At 36.1% G+C, this 24,238-nt stretch overlaps 1 protein-coding gene across 1 annotated transcript; it reads left to right on the top strand.

Annotated features, from left to right (window-relative positions):
• Window positions 1–5,327: 5,327 nt before the first annotated feature.
• On the top strand, window positions 5,328–23,026 carry LOC149798227 (uncharacterized). The gene is made up of 3 exons (XM_089963339.1): window positions 5,328–5,479; window positions 14,501–14,697; window positions 22,736–23,026. The coding sequence occupies exons 1-3, from the start codon at window positions 5,434–5,436 to the stop codon at window positions 22,862–22,864; spliced, it is 372 nt and encodes a 123-aa protein (XP_089819465.1). The 5' UTR covers window positions 5,328–5,433; the 3' UTR covers window positions 22,865–23,026.
• Window positions 23,027–24,238: the final 1,212 nt, after the last annotated feature.

The raw sequence follows: 24,238 nt of genomic DNA, 5'->3' as shown, positions 1-24,238 counted from the left end.
TTGGATTGATGCTCTTTCATTTCTTACTATCCCTCTCATGACACTCACTAAACGTTGCGACTCAAAAACCGTGTGGGGGATGTTTTCCTTCACGTCCGCGCTTTGACTTTAAGAACCGGGGTTGTTTCCAGTCTAACCATCCATTGTCGACTCATCCTCCTACGAAGATGTGCTCCAAACTAGCTAAGCTCAACGAAGCCTACGTGAATTTGCATAGGGTCAGACACAGTCTGATACCGAAGCCAGAAGAAATAGAGAATGTGAGAATGTTAAAAATCACTGAAGACCTGATAGAAGAGCTCTTCAGAGAAGAAATGAACAGGGAAAAAGAAGAATGGACAGAGAAGTACAGACTTCAGAGACAGCAGCAACAGCAGCAACAACAACAACAGCAGCAGCAACCTGAAGCTGACAGAGGCTTTGTCGATTGTCGTATCGACACCAAAGAGTTCTTCTTCTCTTTTCGAAGAAGCAGACCTATCGCCAGAAAGTCTATCCTCAGAGGACATCGCATTCTTAGAAATTAAAAAAGAATGCCATAGCAAACAAAAAAAAACAGCCCTTTTCAGGGCTACCCAATACTCTAGAAAAGAAATAACAATTCATTTGCCAATGTGTGTAGGTAGAGTAGTGTGAAAATAAACACTAACTCTTTTTTAAAAAAATGTGAGGGTATGTGTTTGTGTGTTTGTGTTTGTAAGTGGTTAAGTAAGTTGGTATGGATAGTAGATCAAAATGATGTCTTTTTTTGGTGTTTGAGGTGTAAATTTGGGGTTACATTGGATTGCTTTGCGTATGTGGATAGTCTATTGAAGTGATTTATAAAAAATTTTAAAATAGTGATGGGTAGCATAAAAAGTGAGTGTTTCTTTTAGGTCCGCGCGTTGTTGTTTTTTGGTCATGATCTAGGTAAGATCAATTTTATGTTTTAGGGGGATGTTTTCCATCACGTCCGCGCTTTCACTATAAATTGAAACTCGCTGGGCAGACTAGCTACCCTTGTTGATTGATCAACACAAGAATGAATAGCAGAATAAGCAAACTTCTTGAACTCCAGATACATCTGGAATATGTCAGGCGCCTGTTAAATGAACTGGCCGCGGAGGCTATAGTAGAAGAGGAAAGAATGAAGAACGAAGAGGAGGAGAGAAGACAGAGGGAAGAGGAGGAAAAGAAACTAGAAGAGAGGATGTCGTACAATATTCCCGAGACAGAGGATTGGGGTGTTGAAGCGAATCATCCTCCCTCTGCGCTCCCCAGAAGAAAGGTGAAAGGAGACTGGGGAAGAAGATGCGTGTGTGGCGCCAGGCCAGGAAGGTGCAACCATTAGATAGGTGCATCTGGAGTTCAAAAAAAAAACAGCCCTTTTAAGGGCTACCCAATACTCTAGAAAAGAAATAACTATCGATTTGCCAATGTGTGTGTGTGTGTGTGTGTGTGTGTGTGTGTGTGTGTGTGTGTGTGTAGGTAGAGTAGTGTGATTATAAACACTAACTCTTTTTTCATAGTGCGAGGGTATGTGTTTGTGTGTTTGTGTTTGTAACTGCTCGCGTACGATTGTGTTGATAGTAGATTATGGATTTTGTTTATTGTTTCTTAGCGTATGTGGAGAGTATAGTTTGGGTTTTGTAACCGCTCACGTACGATTGTGTGGATAGTAGATTATGGATTTTGTTTATTGTTTCTTAGCGTATGTGGAGAGTATAGTTTGGGTTTTGTAACCGCTCACGTACGATTGTGTGGATAGTAGATTATGGATTTTGTTTATTGTTTCTTAGCGTATGTGGAGAGTATAGTTTGGGTTTTGTAACCGCTCACGTACGATTGTGTGGATAGTAGATTATGGATTTTGTTTATTGTTTCTTAGCGCATGTGGAGAGTATAGTTTGGGTTTTGTAACCGATCACGTACGATTGTGTGGATAGTAGATTATGGATTTTGTTTATTGTTTCTTAGCGTATGTGGAGAGTATAGTTTGGGTTTTATTATATGAAATGAGAAAAGTAGGGGATGTTTTCCTTCACGTCCGCGCTTTCACTATAAGAACCCACAGTATTCGTCGTTCAAACCATTCTACAAAGAAGATGGCTTCTAACCAAATGGACAAAATACAAACATTGCAAGACGTTTTAGACAACTTAGGAATGATGGAACAGATGTTAATAAGACTCGTTGAAGACCATTATTCCTATAGTCCCCATCGTGTAAAGATGGAAATTAATAACTTAAAAAAGGTAAAGGACAAGATTAGTGGTGTCATGAAAGAGATAAAGGAGGAGAAGGAGGATGAAGAGGAAAGAATAAGAATAAGCAAATGGAACGAAAAAATTGAAAAAGAAGAAGAAAATGAGAAGAGGAAGAAAGAAGAGGAGGAAGAGAAGAAGAAAGAAGAGCAGGAGAAAAAAAAGAAAGAGAAGAAGAGAAAGAGTGTAGGAGATAAAATAAGAACTTGGTGGAGAAAAAGAAGAAATTAGAAGCAGAAGAAGAAGAAAACCCAAAGGCCCTTTTCAGGGCCAGCCATATTTCTCGAAAAGAGATAGCCTTTCCATTGCCTACCCCTTTTTTATATTTAAATTTAAATTTAAATTTAAAAAAACTTTTTTAAAAAAAAAAATCCCATATTCAATTCCCCTTGTCCCTAGACAAACCCAAACTCTATTCCCATGTTAATTTCCCTTGTCCCTAGACAGACCCAAACTCTATGTTAAATTCCCATTGTCCCTAAAGTGGCCCAGCGTTTTTCTCCATGTTAAATTTCCATTGTCCCTAAAGTGGCCCAGGGGTGTTTTTAATGCTAAGTACCATTGTCCCTAATGTGGCTCCATTTACTACTTCCGTGATGTATGGAGTCACTACGCCCAAATTTATAATCTAGAGAAGTATGTTCAGCATTTGGTTGAGATTTTTGCAGACGAAACTTGGACAGCCAGTGTGTTTCCGTTCCTATGATATAAACAAGAACTATATTTTCCAATCAGCATCAAGTGATTTGATCTACATTAACGAATGTACATGTGTTCTTTAACATTTATCTGCCTTGCACTACGTGAGCTTCAAATTAAGGCTTTTGCAAACCTAGATCTATTAATTAAGGAGATTAAAATTTTGATCTTATTTGATACAAAATAATTACCTCGTTCGATAACCTGACCTAGCATACACACTAAACTAACAAGTTTTTCTTCTCGCTTACATTACTAGATTACGTACATGTGCATTATTCGTGAAAGTCCTATATGTAATAATTCTTCATTTGTTCCCACTGAATAACAGTTTTCAGCGACATATTACTACATGTATTATTTTTTTCTCTTTCAAAGAAATGAATACGTGAATAACTGTGAAGTGTCGAATTTTGAATAACAGAAAATTTAAAGTTGAATGCATTGAGCATTAAAATGTTACCGCATTTAAGCCAGACAAGTCTTTGTGAAAGGTCACTTCGACCTTTCTTCGTTCATCCCCGCCCCCCCCCCCCCCCAACGTCAGTGTAAACATCAAAGGGACAGCATTCCGACCCAGTGAAATTGACCGGGGTATCTTAACACGGTCCTTAGAAAGTAAACATTTGAGCTACCAACCCTAACCGCTTGGTAGGAACCTATATCCACTTATCATTTTTTTTTTCCAAAGGGAAATTGTTACGCACTGTTGTTCACATATTCTGAGCTGTCTAAACCTGATGAAAGGAATTATTTCTTTGGGGACAAATTAGGGACCGCTGCCTACGATTGGGCAGAATAAATTAGGGCGTACACTTTAGAGCAATCTGACTTTAAAGTGACGACCTTAGTCGAAATTCTTTACTCTGGAAATTTCCTAGAAGAGGAAACTTAGTCTCGACTGAGGGGAAGCATAACGAGATTAGTGCTTTGCTCGTGAAATAAGAAAGGGACCACGTGGTCGTCTTCTAAAAAGAAAGACATGTTTAGTGATAGGACGCACAAGTTCTGAAAGAGAACAGCTAAGGAACAGCTTTCTGAGAGAAAGACGTGACAGTCTGAAGTCAGAAGTCCAAGAAAGAAGGACGAGGTCAGAATAAATGGATCAGGAAGTCCACGAAGGGGCAAATCATAGAGCTTGGGAAGGATGAACTAGGAGACGTTGATATACGGCCAGACCTACCCCCTAAGAATTAGCCAGAGTCAGATTTTTCTACTTGGGCGAGGGGATAAAGTCAAATGCTTTAAGCTTACCTGGAACATGCTCGATGGTCTTCGGATTGTCTCTACCAACCTTTAGTGGGACCTAGTCATTGAAGTGGCATACCATGTCGTTCAAGAAACTAGCTTGGCTAGGAGTCAAACGTTGGACAACGCCGAGACAAGTATTTAACCCCCATTTGAAATGTAATATTCAAGGATTACCAAACGAACTGCAAACCAAAAAGCAAATCATTTTGAAACATGGAGGTAGCGGTTCTCTAGAAAGTGTCATCACTCTTCCCCTCTTAAATGGGATCCTAATGTCCCCAAAGTTCTTCCCAAGAAAAAAGTCACTCCCAAAAAGCCAAACGAACCCGAAGAAGAAAAAGAGCAACGGTGTCAAGACCAGGTCACAGCCCCAGAAAAAAAGGAAAGCATACACAAAAAGAAAAGTCGCTAGAAAAAGAGAAGCCCACAGAAAACAGACTGACAAGAATATGAAGTTTTCAAATAAGGCACCATTTTTTCACGGCCTTGGTGTTTTTACGATGATTTTGATGGAAAATTCAGTCACTTGCGAATTAGTCTACTTTAGTGTCTTTATATTTTTGTTTTTAAAGAAATGACATTAAACACAGGAGTTTGACGTTTTATCTATAAAATACGACGAAAATTTTACATGAAATAATCTTATCTCTTCTATAAATATGTACTTTACAGATACGGTTATTTTGTGTTTCATAGTATTGTATTCAGAGGCACCAGCAGAATTCGGGGGGGGGGGGGGGCGGGTACATGAAGTGGTCAGCTATTAAGTTTTACGGATGTAGGCCAAAACATGTTTAGAAGTGAAATCTATTGCCCATATGTGCGGGCGCCTTTGAGTATGCTCATAAAACGTCCGACTCGTATGACATTTACCCTTGCAACATTATTTAATTGTATACTGCAAAATAAGGTTCTGAATGTGGTACAAGTAAATACAAGTACAGGCGTTAGCGTGTTTCTTGCTCCTTGATTGACATTAAGTAAAATCTAGATCATTCACACAAACACACACATACGCGCGCGCGCGCACACACACACACATACACCCTGTAAGAACAGATTATCCGGGATATAATTAAATTTATATATCTCATGCAAGTGACAGACTGGTTTTTATACAGTTTTATTATTTTAGAATAAATTGGGGAGAAATGTACCAGTCTAAAGTGTCCGGCCGACAAACACTTGTGCCACAGCCATTTCAATAGAGTGGTGTAGGAGTGTAGTCACAACCACCACAATGTTTCTCAGGAAAGTAGCAACAAAACTTGGAAATCCATTTACACGTAAGCACCATTTTTCAGAAATATTAAATAATACTTCGAGTTCAGTGCCTTCTTGCAGGTCAAGAAAGTGATAATCGAACGTGACACGAACGACCTTCAGGTTAAAAATCCGGCTTGAATCAATTTTTCAAGAAGTCGGCATGGGTGTGTGTGTATATAATGAAGTTCCTTGCAACCAAATCGAGCTGTATTTCAATGGAGATGCATCAAAGAACGATACAAATATCGCCTGAACTGTTTCTTAGATGCCACTTGGTGTGATTCTTCCACATGTGCTCGACTCGAGCTTGAATGTTGAGGAAAAAACAATAATCTGAAGGAAAAAAAATCATACAATGACAAAAGTACCGTAGATTACCACCATGGCTGGTTTTTACATAGGATCCTCTCTATCATACTATATAAGAGAGAGGGTACGTAACTTTCAAATACTTGGTTCCACCCTAGACCTACCTGTAAGACCAGACGCTGATATTTATGTTTTGGGCGTCAGCACCTAAACAAAATCAAAATGTGCTATGTCTTACATGTAGGACTAGGTTCCACCCATGACCCTCGATTTCCTTCTGCTATTTCTTTTAGCTATGATGTTGTAGACTCATCTTGATTTGTTGTGGCTGGGGCTACGAACTGATCCCATATCATGTAGTGGAGCAACAAAAAAAAAATCACTAAAGCCAGAAAAACAAACAGTGTAGAAATCTACTAAATAAGTATAATCATGTTGTGAAAGAAGTTTGGCTTAATTTTAATTTATTATGCCCCTACACAATAAAATAAATTGGCCTGGTTACACTAACCATATCCGCCATGACAGGTAACGCGACCCCTTTTCTACGTAATGCTTGCCAGACCATATTTGGATATTCTGTGCTTTGTTATTATCAATCAAGTGACAATAATGGCTTCTTGGTGGAATTTAAAAGTTAAGGATAAACCGTATTTGCTTGTAATGCGCAGAATTTCTAACTCCAACTGCGCCAAATTTTTACTACGATTTGTTTACATTTCCAAATAAGGCTGAGAATGAAAGTAATCTTTATTTGAACTAATATGGCGCACAATCTAAATGAAAATATCAGATAAAAAAGGTAAATGAGATTTTACAACTATTTCTACAATGATTTTCGAAACCAGTATTAAATAAGAGGACTACTAACTTTATTGGATTATGTGCAAGGAAAATATGTTCAAACTGTTGATATTAGGCTAAAAGAATGCCGGGTGTGAATCACACCCACTTGATCCATTGACACATATATGCTGATGTTAGTGCCCTGTCCACGAGGTAGGAGTAAGGCTACTAATATTAATACTACTATTTCATTATACTCTCAGTAATTTAATACATTCAGATGATTTTTAACATGATGTGAATCAAATTACTACCTATTTTTGCCTGGGTACAAATAGTCTACATAGTGAAACATAGTGTACATGTTTTGAAAATGAGAGTTGCTTGTATATGATGCATGTGCAGTGAAGAAGACAATGTCTAATTCTTCCATGGAACAGGATTCCTAAAGATGAATCGAGTAATGATAAGTAAAAACTTACTTTTGCATCTACCACTGTTCTGTAATGAAAGAAAGGATGTATCATAGAGCGGCAAACATGTCATATGTAGCTTTTTACTGGTTGTGACATGAGCACGACATTGTCCCAGCAGGTGAAATTCGCACATTTCGGAGCACGCAACTTGAGTTTGCTACAACGCAGAAAAGTCGATGATGGCTTGATGAATAGAAAAATATCTTGGGAGTAAAACAAGCCATTGAATATGGTCATGTGCCTTTAAAGACAGAAATAGCTGAAGGAAATCTAGGATTATGGGTGGAACTAAGTGTTTGGAAGTTACATACCTTTTCTCTTGTTTTTTATGATAGAGAGGGTCTTATGTCGGAATGGGTCATTGGGGTAATCTAAGGTATTTGTGTCACTCTGTATGATTTTTTTGCCTTCAGATTATTGTTTTTTCTCAACATCAAGCTCGTGTTGAGCACTTGTGTGATTTCTTCAACTGAAATGGCAAATGACTGAGATGACCCCTGTAATCCCACAATGCAAGACATTGATTCCGATTTTATGTTTTGGGGGTTCAGGGCTGAGCAAATTTTTTTTTAGCCACTAGTCCAGGACAAGTGGTTTCAGAAAATTCACTAGTCCCACCTTTCTCTTCACTAGTCCCACCTTACTCTTCACTAGTCTCACCTTACTTTTCACTGGTCCCAAAATGGTAATCACTTGCCGAAATTTGATGAGACATATGTACTTAATCCACAGAAGAAAAGAAATACATAATTATTTCTTAAAAGAATTTAATTTTTCATCAACATTGGTTGTTACACATTTGGCTTCTTCAGGTTCATATATACATGTTTTAGCTGATGGATTTGAAAATATGTCCATGTATATTTCTGCCACCTGCACCAGCAGTTGATAGCTGTGTCTGGGTTAAAGTCATCAAGCTCTGGTCCATTTGCAGAAATGTTCATTAGCATTTGTAAACTCTTTTGGTTTAAGGAATTCCTTAAAGAAGTCTTAAGTTCATTGAACTAAATCCTCGTTCACGCTCAGAAATAGCTACTGCAAACTCAGTATCCGTCTTACGTTCTATCCCTCCATTTTCAAACAAATTTACCTTCGCTGAATCGCCGTTATTACCTTCTTTGCGAAAATAATTTAGCAAACTCATTTTATACACAGAGTAACTATCAGCTTGCTTGACAACTACTTTCTAAAGTGATCATAACATCAATTTTCTCTTTTAAATACGAACTGAAACAGCTCATTAATTAGCGTAATTGTTTAGTTTCAAACACAATATCGCACATGGAAGTTAATCATCTGTATATTCAATTAAAAATAAAAGAATCATTACTGTCATTTAATCAGTTCATAAAGGAAACCAACACTGATGTCGGTAAAAGTACCTTTCATTAATTTAATTCCATTGACTCGCTAGATTAAAATCATAGTGAGCTGCTTGTTATGATCTAGATTGAGTAAACTCATTGCAACAAAACCGATTACAACACTGCTAATTGATCATACTGGCTTTCTTTTGTTTGACGTGTTTTGATTTGCCGATAATTTGGTCGCTTAGCCCAATATGCGGTAACAGGTTGTAAATGTATACACGAAGAGGTATAGAATCAAGTATTCAGTATGCCCAGAGGGCATGATTGGCCAAATAAAGGCAGATACAGTGATTAAAAAATGAAAATAAGGACAAGTCTGACTTTTTTAAAAAGCACTTGTCCCGGACTAGCGACTTAGAAAATTTTACTTGTCCAACTTCAAAAATGACTAGTCTGGGACGTCGGGCTATGGGATTTGCTCAACCCTGGGGTTGAGGTCTTACTACACAAATAACGGCACTGTATAGTTTGTTCAGATGTAAATGACAAGTAAAATTTTCAGTAATAGCTCACTTGGCAGCCCATATCTGCACTTTTCTACAAATTAAAGTTATAATATTTTAATCAGACTTACTTTGGTGTCATTTTCTACAAAGTTCAAATTCTCATAAGCAAAAGAACATATTTTCAAGTTTTGTTAGCCTATATTTTAGTTGCTTTAATGCAACGGAAGCTAGGAATACTGAAATTGGTCAAAAGGATGATACAAATCTTGAAGGGAACTAATCTTTTGAAACAATCTTTTTCAGTATTAAAATGTTTTTATTTGTTTTATTAAAGAAACTTAATTGGATTTTGGCATTCCTGGCTTTCATCGCATTCCAAGCAACTGAAACGTACACCAAGATGGAATCTTGTATTTTATAGTCATTAACCTAGTCCGACATGCAAGACCTCAGTGCTGATATTTATGTTTAGGGCATCTAGGTCTTACTGCCTAAATAACGGCGCTGTGTAGTGTGTTTTGATGTTGACTAACGTTGAAACAAAAGTCAAATTTTCAGGAGTATCACACAACTGGTAGGCAATAATGACGCTTTTCTACAAGGTTAAGTCATAATGTTTTAGTCAGACTTTACTTACTCTGATGTCTTTTCTCAAATAAATTTAAATGCTCACAAAATAAATGGACCCGTTTTCAAGTTTCATATGCCTACATTTCATTTGGCTGGAATGTGATGGAAGTTGGGAATGTTGAAATTGGGTTAAGTTGAAGTATACTTCTTTAATGAAACTAATAAAAATATATTAATATTGAAGAAAGTGTTTAGAGAGCTTCAGTTTGTTCAAGGTTTTTATCCTTTTAACCGATTGAGTGGACATTCACCAAACTTGGTTATTTTTTGTCCATATTGTCATATGCCAAAGGGCACTTGAATGTTTTAAAGGTCAAATATGATACAATTAAAATTACCATGACAAATTTAAACAACATTTGGCAAAACAGTTTTTATGGAGTCATAGCTGGAAGACACTCCATAAATTAACCTTTCTTGTTAGAACCATTCAGTCAGGGTATGTGGGATTGGGTGAGTAAAGCATGTGAAACTGCTTGCGAGTTTAAGCATGTGCAATCTACTGCCCAGAGGCTTCATCTGGCTTGCAACCTGGTTTTAAATTTTACATTTGTATTATATGGTGTGACATCTAAAATTCATGATCTGGCCCATGCCCAGGAGGAGGTTGTACATGCCTGCTATAGTTCAAACCTGACTTTCAAAAACAGATAATTCACAGCATGCTGGTACACTTTGTAATCAGTCAAGTGAATTTAACATGGATCGGACAATTTCACTAACTTGGCACATGATTCAGCCTTGAAATAAAATTTCTTACACTGTACTGAAGCTTCTGGATATGTTGTTTTGATTCCATTTAGCTCACAGGATAGCATATGCGGAATTTTGCAGCGTTCTTGTTATCAACCAGTCACTTACTAAATTGATGTCTAGGTTTCAAGTTGAGTCATCTGCTTTTATAATACATGATCATGTTATGTAATGATAATGTATTGACTTGGGCTTGTACACAAAATTTTGTCGGATTCGGCCAATGTGGTTATGTGAGAAAGCTTGCCAGTAGCTTCTCGAGGGTCGGTGGTTCTTTCCGGTGATTTCCCGGGTTCTTCCTCCACCATTAATACTGGCCGCCATGTATAGCCTATCATGTGCTGAAAAATGGCGTTAAACCCTACAACAACAACAACAACTAAATTTTGTGCATACTACTTAAGACGATAATTAATAGGCATGGTTTGTGTTGGAGGTTTTAATTGACCCATAGGATGGACTTGGGCATTAATTTTTATTTCCGTCTGTATAATAGCATATGCCAGACCTTGTACTTTTTACCATCATCTCAAGGTCAGTATGGTCCTCAAAGAAAATGATGTTGCTAAGACATCCAACATGTCTGCCCCATCTGCCATCTTGAAAATCTTTTTGTTGCTACTCCTCCTGAATGAATGGTTATACCAATATGGGGCTGTCACTAAAAGATTTGTGATGTCTATTTGGCCGATTATGAAAATGGTGCATATCTGACATCAAATTTGGTCACATTGGTAGCCATCTTAAAAATCTCGTCAATGTTCCTCCTGAAAGTCATTTAGATTTGGAATTTTCACCATAGAGTTCATTTGATGTCTAGTTGGTCGTGATTGAAAATGCTTCCACTAGAGCATCAATCTAGTTACTGCTTCTCCTGAGCAGAGAGTCTTTGGCATGGGGTTTCACAGATTTTTTGGTATCTAGTTGTTCATTAGAAATTGAATTGATATGATATCTTCTATGGCTACTATAATAGCCATCCATTAAATCAAAATGGAAAGTCACGTTGAAATTTTCACCAGAAGAATAGTTATGGTATCAAGTTGGACCTGAATGAAAATAGGGACACCTGACCTCAAATTTAGATGCCATAATGAACATACTGAAAATCTAATTCTCCTAAATATAGATTGTTTAATCAACATGGTGTTTTTACCAAGTCTTCTTGCTGGTGCCTAGTTGGTCTTAAATGAAAATTATGATGATCTTTCATCCAGTATGGCTGCCACAATGGCTAATTTGAAAATGATTTCAGCACTCAGCAGTTAGAAAGAATGGTCTTGTCTTGAATTTCTGTAAATTCTTTTCAGACCACAGAGTTAGTCCATCTTAGGGACTCTCATTTTCCAGTTGATGGGGACAAGTTGAAGTTTGCTTAATGACTGCTTTATGTAAGCAGCTGGTAATAGTTTTTTCTTTATGGTTTGGTTTATTGCTTTTGGTTTTTAAAAGTAAGTAAATTTAATTTCTGTGTATTAAAAATCTTGTGCCTAACCATATTAACAGCTTTTAAGCCCAGTTGTGTTTATTTGTTTGTATATTATTGGGAAAAGTGGGAAGTCAAGATTATGATTTTGTTCTTATGTAGACTGGATTACTGTTCGAGTTCAAGGTTTATATTTGTTGCATGTAGAAAGGAATTGCGCATCCCATTTTATCTTTTGTGTTTAAAACATGCCTAGCCCGGTTTAATATTTTGCATTTATGATACCTCATTGCCACTTAACTTAAGGGTCCATCCATTTAGTACACATGCAAAAATCTGACAAAACTTGCTCCCACCCACCCCATGCATACATTTTTACACCCATCCACCCCATGTTCATATGATTGACACCCACCAGTTCTATAGAACAGCCTATATTTAATCCACGCAGAAACAATAAAGGATCAATAATATTAACGTGATTTTAAAAAAAACCATAGTCTACCGACATTGAATGTCTGGCTGCATCAAAGAAATAAGCTGAGTAACTTTAAACAGTTTGTCTAGTGTTTGCTAAAATTCAAACTCCAAATGAACCCAGTCGAACAGGTTACATATTAGACAAATTATTATCGAGGTTCCTCCCCCCCCCCCCATTTCCTATGCGTACTTACATTATCAGTAGACCATCCCCATACGCAAGTGTATGTATTTGGGTTATCCTCCCTCTCCCTTCCATGTGTATGTACGAAATGGATGGCCCCTAATGGGTTAGATTAGTGTCCAAAAACAATTTTACCAATGCTTTATTCATTTTGGGAAGATCTGCACCTCAAAAGTAGCGAGCGACCAACATAGACAAAGGGAGTTAACTCTTTTAATTGTGGGTGTGTGTGTATATATATATATATATATATATCCTTCTCATTAGCTGCACCTGGCTCAGAAGACTTGTTTTTATGAATTTTAGCATTGTACAGTCAGCTTTTACAAAATAACATTTTTACGTTACATTTTGTTCCTTATTATTTATCCCAGTACTTTCAAGTGTGAGGACTACTTCAAAAGATAATGAGATGACTGACATAAATGTGATGGGAACATTGGACATGCATATCACAGTGTTGGAAACACCTAATTACGTGTATTTGGATGCCACTTTTTGATCTGGGACGCAAAAAATCACTGAAGCGGGAGTCCTCTGTACGCATGTAATAGGTGTGCTGCAAAAATCAAAGACTTGCCAGTCCTGCTTCAGTCACTTGCTTTGTGGGAAAATGTGTTGATCAGTTAATTAGCTGTACTGATATTTACAATGACAGAATTCAGTGACTGAAAGACCCCCTGATGTACATGTTGCCATTTTATAAGAGTACATAAAAAAAGAACATGATGCAATAGCTGGGCGCAAGTTCAAAGGCTTTGACTGGCAGCGGGTGGGAAAATGTACTGATATTTACAGTGATTGAATTCAGAGGCAGAAAGACCCAGAGATGTACTTGTGGTCATTTATAAAAGTACATCAAATAAACAACTTTAGCTTTTGTTGTTGTGTTCATTTCTGAATGTAGTGGAATAAGCAGTGCACGTTACCTCAGAATCAAGACATGTTGAGACTTAGACAAAATGCCATTCATAAGTGGGTGACAAGTCACTTAAAATGTAAAATTCATCTTCTGTTAGGAAAGCGAAAACAACTTCGCCTTGTGATTATCTAAGAGGTACATTGACTGACCATACCATATTTTTTTTTTAATGCCCCTCGTCTTAGCCCGGTTGTTGTAGTGAAATGTGTTCATCAAGGCATCAGTAGATATGCCTAGTTTTTATATGAATTAAGTTGACAAACTCTTGCCCATTCACAAGCATTATGTTTTGATAGCTGATTGACCATTAACCCTTTTCTGAGTAAGGTAACAACTATCAATTTCTTGCATGATATCCTTTGATGATAAAACATACAAACTTGTGTATTAAGATCAGAATCGGTGATCTGGATATATATTAACTGCCTCTTATACGCTATTTCATCGTAAAATTAGTTTGAAACTATAAGTGAACCAGTAGGCCAAACGGGAAATAATGGCGGACTTTGCTAAGTCTGGGATGTACCAATTTATTAGATTGTCTGTTTTCTTAAATCATCGAGCAAATATATTCAGAAAAAAATAAATCATTGAAACCAAAGCCTATGTATTATTTTATTAAAGATTTAACTTTAAAATGCAAATTATGTAGGTCAGAAACGTATGGGACAGTGCTTGTTGTGGAATTCACAAGATGCGCTTTAAGGTCTAACCTATTTTCTGACTTGACACGTATTTGCAAAATTACGAGGAAAACAGCAAATCAGACACTATTTAATTGCCTAAAATTACTACAAATACGTATACAAATAAATAAACCAAAAATGTGTGATCCTGTCGATGGACTATTTGTAATGAAGCTATATTATAGTGAGTGATTACATTATAAAAACCTCTCCATCTAAATATAGATGCACTCACGTTTGTGTTGATTCTGTAGGAAAAAAGGGACTGCAACTTTTGATGGTGGGACTCCTATTTTTACCAAAATCCTAGCGAGATCTTTGCATATGACGGGAATAATGTTTGTTAGTCATTAGTGTGCACTTGTTATGAACCACGATGTCATGATAAATTGACTCAGTAATATATACTTTAGCATATTTTTGGGGTGCTAGCTTTGGTAAAATTACCAGCAAGTAACAGTACTACAACCCACTATAAATTGCATAAAATGGATGCCTTTCAGGTTCATCAAACATGACTGCCCAAGTACAAAAGGATTAATAGTATGTTTCCCATTCTTTTTGTCATAACAGGTTTACATGCAATAAGGCGTTATGGATATCCTGCCCATGCCAAGACCCCCAAGCAAGTAGTAGAAGAGACAAAGGCAGGAATGGATTACTTGCCAGTCCCAGAGGGATCATGGCAGGCAGCATACCAGGCCAAAGTTTCCAAAGGAAACCAACAGATGATCCTTGCTGCAGTTTTCTTTGCTGTTTCAGTTGCAGTGGTAAATTTGCTTCAACATCATTACTACTTTAGTCTTAAAAATATTATAGAATTTTCTTTTGTTTGTTGATTGACAATTATAGGCAATCACTTTATGTACCAGATATTAAGACTTAATTTGGATAAGCACATTTTGTATTCATACCTTGGGCAAGTCATGTGATAGGTACAAAGCCTAGCACTTGTATTTGTAAGTCTGTGTTCACTTTCCAGTAAAGAACATAAAATTTGAATTGGTTATGAATACCAGGACTATGTTAGGAGGTTATATGTTTTGATATGCCACTTTTTCTTTAAATGTGATTGAGTAGATTTAAATATGGATCTGACTGTTCTGGTGGCATAAGTGGTTAGAGCATCTGCCTTAGATGCAGGAGGTTGCAGGTACAAACCCTGACTGAATCGTACCGAAGACTTAAGAAAATGGTACTAGCAGCTGCCTTGCTCGTCGCTTATCATTAAGAGGTTAGTGTTATGACTGGTCAGCCTGGTGCTAGATAATGTGACTGGATGGCACATGATGCTACATGTCGCATGATTGCCCAGTGGTGACATCGCATCGATATGACCCAAATTGTTAAAGTGAAGTTAAAAATCCAAATCACACACACACACAAATAAGGATCTTGACAGAATTGGATTCAGCTTTGGCCCTCAACAAAAAATGAGCTGAAGATGTCATTGCCAAAGCTAATTAGATCTTTCAAATTCACACTTGAAACAGCCTTTATTAAACTTAATTAATATGAAGAGTGATTTTGTTTTTTATCTCACCTTTTATCTCATCTGGTCAGAGACTGGAAGTGCTGGGATGGTTTATTGCCCATCATCTTTCAGTCCAGTGGCTGGTTATTCCAATTCCAACTAAACTACTTGTAGGATTGCCGTGAAAGTTGACACTCAAACTGATCCCAAATGCTAGTTGGTCCTAAGTGAAAATATTGCTGTTTGAACTTCCACTGCAGTGGTCATCTTCAAATTTTTGAACAGATGGTGATACAAGCATGTGGTTTTTACTGAATGACTCCTTATCATCTCTAGTGGTCCTAGATGAAAATTGTGCTGTTCTTACATCCAGTGTAGCTGCCACAGCATCCATTTTGAATTAGATGGATATGGGGTTTCCGTCAAGACTGTCTGACATTTAGTATGGCTGTCATTTTGAACATTTAATTGTTACATCTCCTGTACATAAATTAGGATTTTAAATGTAGCTTTAACAATTTTTCAGTCATATCGCTACGATGTCTGCAGTGTGGCAGTTTATAGTGATGCCTAGCACTGGGGCATCATGCTGCAGACATGTAGCATGATGTCCCACCCAGTCACATTATCCTGACACTAGGCTGACCAGTCCTAACACTAATGGTTTCCATAAAATACTTACAATATCTAGTTGTTTCTAAATGAAATCGGTGCAGTCTTATATCCTATATGCCCATCATAACTGCCACCCTAAAAATCTTGTTATTGTTACACCTGAATAGATGGCCATGTTGACATGGGTTTTCACCTTGACTTTATATATTGTCAACTTGGTCCGGAATGAAAATGGTACCATTCTTAATTGAATATGGTATTCATGGCAACCATTTTGTTATCGCTCAAGACAATCAGGATGGTTTCAACGCTTTTCGGTTTTAAGAAATGAAAAGTTCATATCTTGGATTCATGAATTTTGTTTTGTGCCAGTTCATTGTTTAAAGTGACATGTGACAGTTCAAGGTACATGTTAGGTTTCATGCACAGCAATTTAGACGGTGCATTTTACAAAGGAAATTAATAATGGAGAATTATAATCAGAAAACTCTTGCAAATATCAAATAGAAAATTGATATTTATGTATTTGCTTGCTTAATTGACAAGTTTGGCTGCAATATGGTAAAATCTAAACCTTGCAAAGAATAACTTCAGAAATACCATGTAATTAGATATTCAAAGTCACATTCCTTGCAACATTAGCATTTCTGTTCATTGTAATTCCTATGATCATATAAACATGATGTGCAGTAACACACAATAATGGCACCTTTACACATCAACCAGCGTATACAAATTGAATTAAATTGGCCACATGTCTGACATTTTCATAGTCCCTAGATATAACTCGATAATTTTTGAAAGTTACAACTCTTTAATAGTCTGTCTTTAGCATGAAAACAACATTTTGACTTTAAGAAGCTTGAGCACAAATAGGAATAATAATATCCACATTCATTTGATTCCTGCCACCCCAGCCCAGATTATGAAAGATCCCTAAATTGTCATATACCATGTAATTAGAGACTGGCTTAACATTGTTTTCATTGTGGCTTGGCAGTGTGGTGAGGGGAAAAAGAAAAAAAATCGAAGTGAAAAATGTGTATTTTTGAGGCTTTATTAACAAGTGGTGAAATGATTAATAGATATATTGATGCATTGATACTTTTTTTGTACCAATACACATCAATACAAGTGGAAAATCTATGCAAAATGATAAGTTCTTTGTGTTTTTTTAATCTTAGCAGTCAGTAATTATTAGTTATTTGCCTTGAGTTTGCTGTTACAGGCACAGGCACTCATTTTTATTAGTTAAAACAAAATAGTCTTGAGAACACTCGCCTAATGTAAATTAATACCAAGTAACATGGTTTATAATGTCCCCCCCCCCCCACCATGATTGATAATTTTTTTTATCCGAACAGCTGATTCTGCATAATGTAGTCCATGTTTCCTCTGACCCTTGCCAGACCTTTTTTGATGTTTGAACATTCATGTTTGGAGTGTAAGGTCAGAACAAATTCCCTATCGAAAAATGGAATTCGCCAACACTGTGGTATTGGAATAGGGTAGCGGCTTCCTAGCAGGCCTAGAGAACTTGAATGCCTTTACATCTGGCCATACCAGCATGAAATTGATGGAAAGATGGTTTATTTCATCAGAAATTATCAATATAGCATTTGGTATGTCTTTTATCTGATGATAGAAGAGATGAAACTACAGCATTGATGAAATTTTACCTGGAACTTGCTATATGCATGAGCTAGTCACATGACATAAATAGTTTGTTAAATTTATTGATTGGCACATTGTGCCCTGGATCAAGCATTATGTTGTAGTTTGAACTTGCATCAAGTAAGTTCTAGAAATGCAGGCTACTTAGTATCGTATTGCATCGTGAATCATATTGATACATGGCACAGGTGTATTTCACCCCTAACACTGAAAATATCATAATTCTATCCAGAAACTGAGATTTTGAATATGAACATTTGGTATTCATTTTTTTGTCTGGTGCTTTGTGTGGCAGAAATGTGCAAAGACTTGTTCCAAGCTTAGTTGTTTAATCAGTCCAGTTCTAGACCAGTCATTTTTTCAGATCTGATATAAGTTAATGTACTGATGTCCAGTGCTGAGATAACGAATGAAATGGCACTCAAGAGGATTGTTTGTGGCAATTTTTATGACTATTTCAAAATTTATATTTTTCAGTATGCTGCATGGCATTCAATTGATTTGAATATCTCATATTTTCATGGTCATTACAAAATACTTGGCTGAAACCTTTTAGGCAAATAAATACATATATCAGGAATTAAAGATCTTTTTAAAAAAAAAATGCGCTTCCAGTGAGGTAAGTACTAATAATGTTTATAGAATAAAAATATCAAAATTGTTTTATGGAAGTTATTCTGTGACTCTTCAAACACCAGTTGTAAGTTACTGCAAATTGAGACAGATTGGCTTGATGAAAACAAATGGAAAATAAGCTTATATTTGAAGAAAAATGACACTTCAGTGGCCTAATGGTTAGAGTGTCGTCTTCGGATGTGGGAGGTTGCGGGTTCAAACCCTGGCCAAGTCATACAAGAGACTTATAAAAATGGTACTAACAGCTGCATGGCTAAGTGTTCAGCATTAAGAGAAAAGTGTTAGGACAGGTCACTTTAAACTGCCACACTGCAGACATCGTAGCAGTATGACTGACAAATTGTTAAAGCTGTGATAAAAATCCAAGTTACACACACATACATTTGAAAAAATGGACAGTCAATGAATTAAATACATCCATTACAGCCCTATACATAATATGCATGCATACATACATACACACATCGCCATATTACCTTGAGAGATGTTGAATATTACCAGAACAAAGTGTATCAATGAGTGAAAGAGACCCACTGGTACATGCTGGGAAAGTTTTGAAATGCCCTTTCATAGATCACATAATGTTAGAAAATAATACATCTTACAAGTGATTCAGACCTATTGAACTAAATAATAGTCAACACTAAAAGATTCATCTATTGGTGATTATAATTTTGGAAATTGTTTTTTTTAACCCGGAAAGAACACAGTTCATTTTAGTGTACTGAGATGTGCATATATTTGCTTTCATGGATGTTTGCCTGTAGCATGTTTTCTAAAACATTTTTAATAAAGTGCAAACATAATATGTTTGATCTTACAATCGCATGTGTGTGTGTATATATATATAGAGAGAGAGAGAATTACAAATATACACCAAACAGAATGGAAAGTGCTATCCCTGGATTCGGCCGGAGAATGCTTGTTAATACGTGGCAGAATTAATATTTAATACAGATAATACTATTATACAGGTTAGAGAGTTTTCAATTTGTAATCTATGGAGAATTGAACCCAGGTCCATGGGTAAATAGTAGACATCACCTTACCTGCATGCACCATCACAGCTAAGCACAGGTTGCCAAATGATGTTGCAAAGTCTGTGGTATATGTACTTATGCATAGCAGCCACTTGGATGTCAACCTAGTACATGTAATTCTCATTTTTCTAGTCCATTCGGATTAGGTCATCATGTGAGATTCTACTTATATTTTATACCGCAAGCAGCCACTTAGTCAATCCACCCATAACATGGTCACATTTCAGACTAGATTCTTTATAGACCTGATGATAATATAATTAGTGACCCACAAACTGGCATCAGATGACCTCTGCATCATATGCCATGTTGATGTATCAGTCCCTAATTATCATTTTATTTACAGAAATGATCAATAGAACCAAACTAGGTCATTACTGCTGGGGGTATTGCCCATGATTTGTCAAAACTGCCTTTGTAAAGCCTCATTCCCACTATCAAAACAAAATCATATGGACAACATTCTTTTGCATACCTGGGCCCAGCTGCCTGGAATGAATTGCCTGTTGATCATTGACACATTGAGGTCATTCAAGAATGCTCTTAAAACTTGCCTATTTCAACAGTAAAATGATTCCTTGCTGTAATAATATTCAGCATGATTTTGTTTGTAATTTTTTGGTGGTGGTGTATTCTTGTTTTTATATATTGCCTTATGTGCTGTTTGATATTGTAAAGTGCTTTGAGTTTATGTAGATTAAACACTATACAAGTCCACATTATTATTATTACTATTTTGTTATAATAGGACTGTTTCTGGTGATTTACATATGCATGAAGATAAGCCCAGAATTTGTCTGATACTTACTGACATGTAACATAAAAATTGTCTTTTAACAAGTCCATACTCTGCTTGTTGGAAAATTTATTAGGAAGCCTTCTCTCCATCACTTTTCCACCTCCCTCATTAATCAGGGATTATCATATAGTATGTACATTCGTAGTGGTGATGTAGTGTCGTTATTATCTAACTTGCCTATGTGTTTTATTCCCAGGCCTTGTCTTACTTCTGCTTCTTTTTGGAAAACCTTTAATGTTCCATCGATCTCTTGTAAATTTTAATGTATTAGAATTTAATTATTTTTTTAGGCGATTGTCAAGCTCCAATTTGCATGTTTGTATGCCCTTACTAAAGCTGTACTGATGTCACTTTATGCAGATACAGCATATAGCCAATTATTAAAAGTGCCGATTCCAATTAAGAGACCGATTATTGAAAGCACTAGTATTTGATTGACAAGTAAACCATGCTCTATTTTTGTTACAACTAACAATGCCTAAAATGGGTTCGGATTTATGTTAACAGTTCAGATGTGGTCTCGAGCTACCATACATGTGATAACTATTTCCCACATTTTATAGCCCACCTTATTCCTTATTATTAGCTCATATATGCAAATAAAACTCTTTACTAAATAACATATTTATTCCAAATTAGTTTTTTGGGGGCACATATGCTCTGTGATATGTTTCTTCATTCCTTCTTTTAATGATGGTAATCAATGCTTATATATACTGTACAGTAATGCCAGGTCAAGTTGATTCGTGTAAGTTTCACTGGTGGGAATTTGCTTGTCGAGAAAAAATCTACAGCATTCAGTGATCATTCCTGGGATTTAGGAAGCAGTTCACTCGTAAACAAGCAAAGCATGTAAAGCATGGCAAAAATAAATTTCTGAACTCCTGGTTGACGGAGATGTACTTTGTGAAGCTAGCCATAAGGGGGGGGGGAGGCATTTAATTCCTGAATGCGTAAAATCAAGAGTCACATTATACGTCACTTATCATACATTGCAAAGTACGATCATAGGGTTTTAGTATTAAAATTTAATTATCTAAATAAAGTTTCTTACAAAAACTATTATTTGGAAAATAATATACATAATATAGATTTGCTTAATACCTGATGTTTCTATTTTAAAAAAGAGAGACTGTAGGAAAGAAGATATTTTACATTTGATAATGCATTTATTTCAGGTGATAACAGTTAGACCTATGCACTAATGGTGATGCGCAATGCAAAGACCATGGAAGTAGTGCAAAACAGTTGTTTAATTTATTTTGTAATATTATGGCTGTCTTGCTTGTTGTCATTAAAGTAATAACTATCCCATCTTTTAAATTTTCATTGCCTATTACAATAATAGTCTTGGAAAAATATTCTACTTATTCTGGTGACATTTTTTGAAAATTGGCAACAAAATATTGAAATTGGTGATTTTTTTTGTTTGTGACAACTTTTTAAAAGCCAGGAGCATCCCTGTAATGTGTATGCTGGAAGTTCAACAGCCACACGAGGCCTCATTAGGTGGTTGGCTGCTGTGATTGGGATGAGTGCATGCATGGTATTTATAATTTATTGTGAGCAGACAATCAGCGGTAGTTTACAGCAAGCGTGTTAAAAAGTATTTACTTTTAAGAATATACTGTCTTTCAGTTAACCCCCTAATCAAATGTTTATTCCTTAATTTCCACTATTTAATTCTGATTTAAAATTCAAGCCATGTCAAGATGAATGTTATGATTAAATTTATATTTTGGAAATTTGTTTACATCATCACCGATTATTTCTGCTGATACCAATTATACCAATTGTTCTAATAATCAACCCGATTATGAGTATGGCCGATTAATTGGTACAGCTTTAGCCATTACCACTAGTTTGACCATAGAATTTCCCATCTAGTTGACAAATTTTGTCTTGAAAAATACTGACATGTTCCATTATATAATGTATTAGAAAAGGCAGCACTCTGAGAATCTACTGTTCTGGACCCAACTTCTGTTAAGCTTTAATCGTTTTAAATTTTCAGCTAGTACATTTTTTCATAATCCCCCATTTTCTCAGAACTTTATCTTTTATAAGCTATTATAAATCTGATTTATTGCTAAATTATGCATTTCTGCATTTTCCTTTGCCAAGAAATTAGTCTGTTGCATCATTTATTCAACTTAAGCTGATGTTCCTTAATTCAAGGCAAAAATTGTCATAACACTTGCCAAGTACCCAAATTTTGCAACAGTTAGATTTGCTGAATGCCGGTGCTAACATGTACTGTAGCCATCACAAAATGTGATAGTCATATGGTGTTTTGCTGGTCCATCTCTGGTCATTCATCCATTTAGGTTTTGCATTTAGGTAAATTTTCAAGCTCTGTGATGGTACATTTTATTCCATGAACACATTTTATAAATTTAGAATCACGATGCTGATAGTGAAAAAATTAATAATGGTGATGATGCTAGCAGTGATCGTGATGATGAGAGAAACAATATTGATCATATTTTCAGAGTTGTATTTTATTATGTTACCTTGACAACTACAACTTGTGCACGTGTTTCTTATTAAAGCTGTTAATTTCTTTTTAGGCATGGACAACAGACACTTTGTACCTTCATGGACCACCTGACTACAAGTCAATTAAAGTGGAAATTCCATACTACAAGGGTGAAATTAGATATCGGTCAGAAGATGACGATGATGGAAATGAAAGTTAAAGATACCCATCTCTAGAGAATTCTAGGCAGCAAAATATAATGAATACTATTAGTCTTTACAGGAGTGCTGTTTAAAAATGTTAAGAACTTTGATGTAGAAAATACTTTTGATTTATACAATATGCTTAGACTTGTGAATTAATAAAAGTTACAACAAATTTTCTTCTGTACTCTTGTCCATATTTAATTCTGCCATGAACATATATATATTAATGGTTGTTGCATTCTCAAGCTGTTCATTCATACATGGCCTGCCCTTCAGATTTATTTTGATATGCATTGTTTGATTGATTGGTTATTGTTTATGGATGTTTCAGCATTCTAGGTTGAACTTTATTAAAATCAACTTGCAGTGAAATCTTGAGGAATCAAAAAGGGCAGTACTGGGCAGGATAATTTTTGCAAATTTGTAATGATTTTGCATGTATTTCAACCATGGTTATTTTAGGTTTGTTAAATAAAAAGTATGTGTACTGTATGCTCGTTTAGAAGCTAGATTTAACTACACAAGACATCTTCCTTTGCATAATGTGCTAGTAGATCTGGTGAATACAATTTGGTATGAGTTATCATAAGTCGGGATCTAACAGCATCAATCCAGACCCACTATTGCATAATGTAGACCTGACACTTAACCTGATTTACTTGAGATCAAATTTTGATTTTCAGATTTTTTTAAAACCCAAACTCCAGATTTTGTATATGCCAAGAAAACTCCACCGACAACAATCCTTTTGATTCTTGATGGTTGTGCATTTTCAAAAGTGAGGCAGTAATTCCATGAGGAATACACTACAGCCATACCATGAAAATGAATGTGAGGTCATTAACATGCTATTAGTCATTGAAAACATTTCTTCCTTGCATGCTTAAAAATTGAGTCGTCATCATGAACCTCCACAATCTAAATGATGAACTCCTTTTTTGTGGATGACATCCCTGACAAGAGTTAGGTGTGTGTAGAAGGTGTTTTTGGACTTGGATTGAATTATGGTGACCTACTTGAGCAGCATAAGTGTTGCCGTTATTTTCCTGGGTACATCCATCGCTAAATCAAGCAGATAATTTATCCTGTTGGAGAGGGGCAATCAGAATTAATTTGCAGTCCATAGCCCATATTTTCTGTATTAGTTTTCATATTAGAACTCTAGCAAGGAAGGCATTATGCTCATATTTGCTCCCAATGGATTCAAAGGGCATAGACAGCCCATGGCTCTGAGTCTTGGAATTAAAAGAAAGAAGGGGGCAGTTTGTTATTCCACCTTGTTGTGAATAGGTCTAGTATCAATAGGCCCCATATGGCACAGACTTGATGGACAGACAGATGGAAACTGCTCCATATGAAGCAGTTGCCCACCTTGATAATTAGTTGGC

This window comes from Sinohyriopsis cumingii, chromosome 6 (assembly GCF_028554795.1).
Source record: "Sinohyriopsis cumingii isolate HCF-2022 chromosome 6, ASM2855479v2, whole genome shotgun sequence".
Lineage (NCBI taxonomy): Eukaryota > Metazoa > Mollusca > Bivalvia > Unionida > Unionidae > Sinohyriopsis > Sinohyriopsis cumingii.
This window is presented reverse-complemented; position numbering and strand designations above follow the sequence as displayed.

What these genes read in the sequence shown, in the direction of transcription:
- LOC149798227 (XM_089963339.1), top strand. Translation starts at nt 5,434, where the DNA reads ATGTTTCTCAGGAAAGTAGCAACAAAACTTGGAAATCCATTTACAC. An exon ending in ACTTGGAAATCCATTTACAC is followed by an intron (nt 5,480 to 14,500) that starts GTAAGCACCATT and finishes TTGTCATAACAG; the next exon opens with GTTTACATGCAATAAGGCGT. An exon ending in TTGCTGTTTCAGTTGCAGTG is followed by an intron (nt 14,698 to 22,735) that starts GTAAATTTGCTT and finishes ATTTCTTTTTAG; the next exon opens with GCATGGACAACAGACACTTT.